The 3505-nt window shown below is 50.5% G+C and overlaps 1 protein-coding gene across 1 annotated transcript in view; it reads left to right on the top strand.

Moving 5' to 3' along the window:
- The first annotated feature begins 662 nt into the window (after positions 1-662).
- Positions 663-3505, top strand: part of bri3 (brain protein I3) — an 8795-nt gene continuing 5952 nt past the window's right edge. The window contains exons 1-2 of the mRNA XM_008295952.1: positions 663-1228; positions 2700-2808. Coding sequence (XP_008294174.1) covers positions 1072-1228; positions 2700-2808 — 266 coding nt within the window. The 5' untranslated portion in view covers positions 663-1071. The remainder of the gene's footprint in view (positions 1229-2699; positions 2809-3505) is intronic.

The raw sequence follows: 3505 nt of genomic DNA, 5'->3' as shown, positions 1-3505 counted from the left end.
GAAAATTGCGTTTTTATGTGTAAACTGCTGCTGCAACAGGTCGATCAAGGACTCCATCATTCAAAAGCAGAAAATGGTAAAACTATCCATCTCCAAGCTGTACTTCAGAGCAGGAGACGTTCAGTGCAGCCCATCGGAGCGCCGCTCCACAGCTACCCAGAATAAAGAGTTTCTCTGTTGGAATAAAACTCCTCAGATGTGTGAGAAACTCATAAATCAATGAGATGCTGTTGAAGATGATGTCATGTTAAACCATATATGTTACATTCTCCTGCTGTTTCAGGTCAACGTGCCTTTTGTTCTGAACATCACATCATGTATCAGAACCAGTGCTGGGCCTTTTGTACTGACTGACTGGATCCTGTTCAAGGGAATTTGCGATATTTTAAATCCTTCATTCACTTTATCCTGGTTCAGCCACATGTGGACCTGGTGTTACGCAACATGAGCCAACCCTGACCCAGCGCTCCTGGAACCAGTCGGACCATCAGGAGGTGAACCAGCAGCATTCCGGTGCTGCAGCCTGAGCTGTGATTGGACCAACCCGTCCTGTGATGAGCTGCAGGCTGCACTGCGCCTCCTGCAGCAGCTGCACCACTGCCGCTGTTCTGACGCACTGTCGCTTTAAGAAGCCTTCTGGTGCGCAGAGGCGCTACAGCAGCGCATCACATGACGCTTCTCTTGTGACAATCCAGACAGAAAGGAAAAGCCTTTCTGACTTCCAGCTGAGTTGTCGGACGCGGCGACACGCGTTGTTTTGGTGCCAAAGGACCAAGTTGAAGGAGGGCCATGGAGCTGAGTTAACCATTACCAGCAGCACCGCGCCATTCCGGCCTCTGAAGTGAACGTTTGGTGAACATTTGGGTTGTTGCGCCACCGGGGACAAAGTTGGCGCATGGAGAGGGACGAAGTTTCCTTTTTGCGCAGCGTGTTTTCTTTGTTTTTCGTCGCCACTGCGTGTCAGCGAACGTCGCACAGCTTTTTAACGGCACCGAGAGCCGAGTAGTTTAGTTTGGACCCTGTGCGTTGCGGAAGACTTCAGGCAGAGACAAGTTGAGGACGTCGGCTGAGATGGTGGACAGCAAGCCCCTGCTCCAGGACCGGCCGCCCGCCTACAACGCCGTCCCGGGCGCGTATGAGTCCGGCCCGCAGCCGCCGCAGCCGCAGCTCGGCTACGGAGCCATCCCGCCGGCGGCCCCTCCGCCGTACCCGTACCAAGGCGGCCAAGGCAAGTAGTCTGTCCGTTTTCCGCACATCGACCGGAGCGAAGCGCGTCGCTGCTGCCCACTTCCGTCTTCGTCTGAAGCGGAGCTGCAGGGCGCCGCGGCGCGCATCGCATCGTTCACATGTTCTCCACGGAGGGTTCGGCCTCCGGGGGAACATCTGAACCCACTCATCCCCATTCCTGAAGTTAAACCGTGAAAAGTCGTTAGTTTCGTTTATCAGGCGCTCCCTGACCGCGCATGCGCAGTCCGGCCACAGCGCTGTCTTATGCTGAGCATTTTTTTGCGTAAAGAAACAGGAGCAGGAAGAATTCCTCACAAACCCACAAATACACAAGAAGCCTGGCAGCCAGAGGAGCAGAGCATCAGCTGCTCACAGGAACAGAAGCGATGGTGGAGCTGAACGTTTGGCTCTTTGCAGGATTCCTGCTGCTCTCTGAGTTTCATGTGAAGCTCATCACCTGACTGAGGTTGTATAAGAGCTGCAGTGTCCAGGAAGTTGTGCTGTCGTGTAGTTTCCTGCTTGTTGAAACTTCTGTTTTGTCTCCAGTTACCAGATCGTATCAGAGCAGCTGCTGCTTATCAGTTCTGGAAAATCCATCAGTCAAAGTTCAGTGTGACACAAACCAGAGGCCTGAAAAGTCAACAGAGCTCCTCTGGTCACACATCTGGCCTCATTTGTCACCAGATAGGATCCAAACCAGATGATCAGCTGCTCATTACTGAACAGAACTTTAATGGTTAATGAGTTTGATCTTTGTCTGCATATGAGTTGTATACACACGATTACAGAATACGTTATAATAACGTTTTTATACGACTGCTTTCTACAGGCAGAGTTCACAACGTGCTCTGACGGATAAACTTGAACCAGGAAGACAACAGAGCAGAGAAAAGACCGAGAAAAGTGTAGAAACAGACTCAGACATGGTAAAATATGTTAAGTTTAAAACACAGGATTGAGGAGGAATTAATGGAATAAACACCAGAGCGGCCGGCGCAGAGCAAAGAGACCACGTCACATGTTTTAAAGAGTCTATAGAGGTGGGTTCATAAAGTGGTTTAAAGGGAGCAGCAGGCGGCTCATGGTGGAGCTGACGGGTCCTGATGGCCTCAGATGACAGACTTTGAACCAGCAGAAGGGCCACACCTGGAGCGGAGGCTGTAAACAGCTGATCTGGGTCAGCGCCTCAGCTCAGAGCCAGAACTGAGCTGTAAACGTGACCCACATCAACATAAAGCAGGTTTAAAACAAACAGGGATGACATCATCTGTCAGAACCAGGTGAAGCTTTAACTGGACCGCTGCACATAGAACAGCAGCAGATGGCTTCATATTGGACCAAAACTCGGTTTGATTGATTTGACGGAGGCAGACTTCACACTGAGCCTCTCTCTGTGTGTTTTAGGAAGTTCATCGGCCTGTTTTATGATCTACTTCCTCTTTCAAACCTGATTGTGATTTGTGTCTCTGCAGGATACCCGCCGGCCCAGATGAACCCAGCCGTGTCCCAGCAGCCCTACGCCGGGACCTACACCATCATCCAGCCGTCGGTGGTGGTGGTGGGAGGATGTCCGACCTGCAGGTGAGAACACACACCTGTTGGAGATAAAGTGACCTGAACACGGTGGCAGGTCAGAGCGTTGACCCGGTTCCTTAGAGGCTGATCTGTTCCTACGCTGATATAAGATTCAGCAGATGTGACTTTCAGTTTTGGGAGACGTTTCTCTGCGGTGAGTCAACGTCCTGTCAGTCAGATGGTTTCGCCCTCAGACATGTGACGAGGCCAAAGGTTTCTGAGCAGCAGAGGGAACGAGTCCGAACGACGAGCCGGACGGGTTTCAGTGCAGCGTTTACTGTCAGCAGTTCTGGGGATTTTTACATGAACTGAGAGTTTCCCAGGTTGTTGATGCGCTTGCGCAGTGGTTTTCTGTCAAACTTCCTGTAATGGGGTTATAAATAAACCGTGTTAAATGAGGTCAATCAGCTCATCAGCTAAAATTACACTGATTTGACTAAATACAGAATAAGAATCATTATTTCACTTTAATCCTCTGAAGCTGAAACAGACTGACAGACAACAACCGGACACCAGAACAGTCGTTGGGTTTTTAACTCTCCGATGGTCCTCATCATGCGTGATGTCGCGCTCTGGTGGGGATCTAAGCTTTACCATCCAAACCACTTTATTTTACAGTCGTCCTCAGATGTGTTCACAGCCTCCCATTAGAGAAGGAAACCAGCAGCTTCAGTCACTGGAACAAGTTGGACGTGACAAAAGT

The sequence above is a fragment of the Stegastes partitus genome, unplaced genomic scaffold (genome assembly GCF_000690725.1).
Source record: "Stegastes partitus isolate 25-593 unplaced genomic scaffold, Stegastes_partitus-1.0.2 Scaffold1090, whole genome shotgun sequence".
Taxonomy (NCBI): Eukaryota; Metazoa; Chordata; class Actinopteri; family Pomacentridae; genus Stegastes; species Stegastes partitus.
The sequence above is the reverse complement of the archived record's forward strand: the minus strand, read 5'-3'. Positions and strand labels throughout refer to the sequence as shown.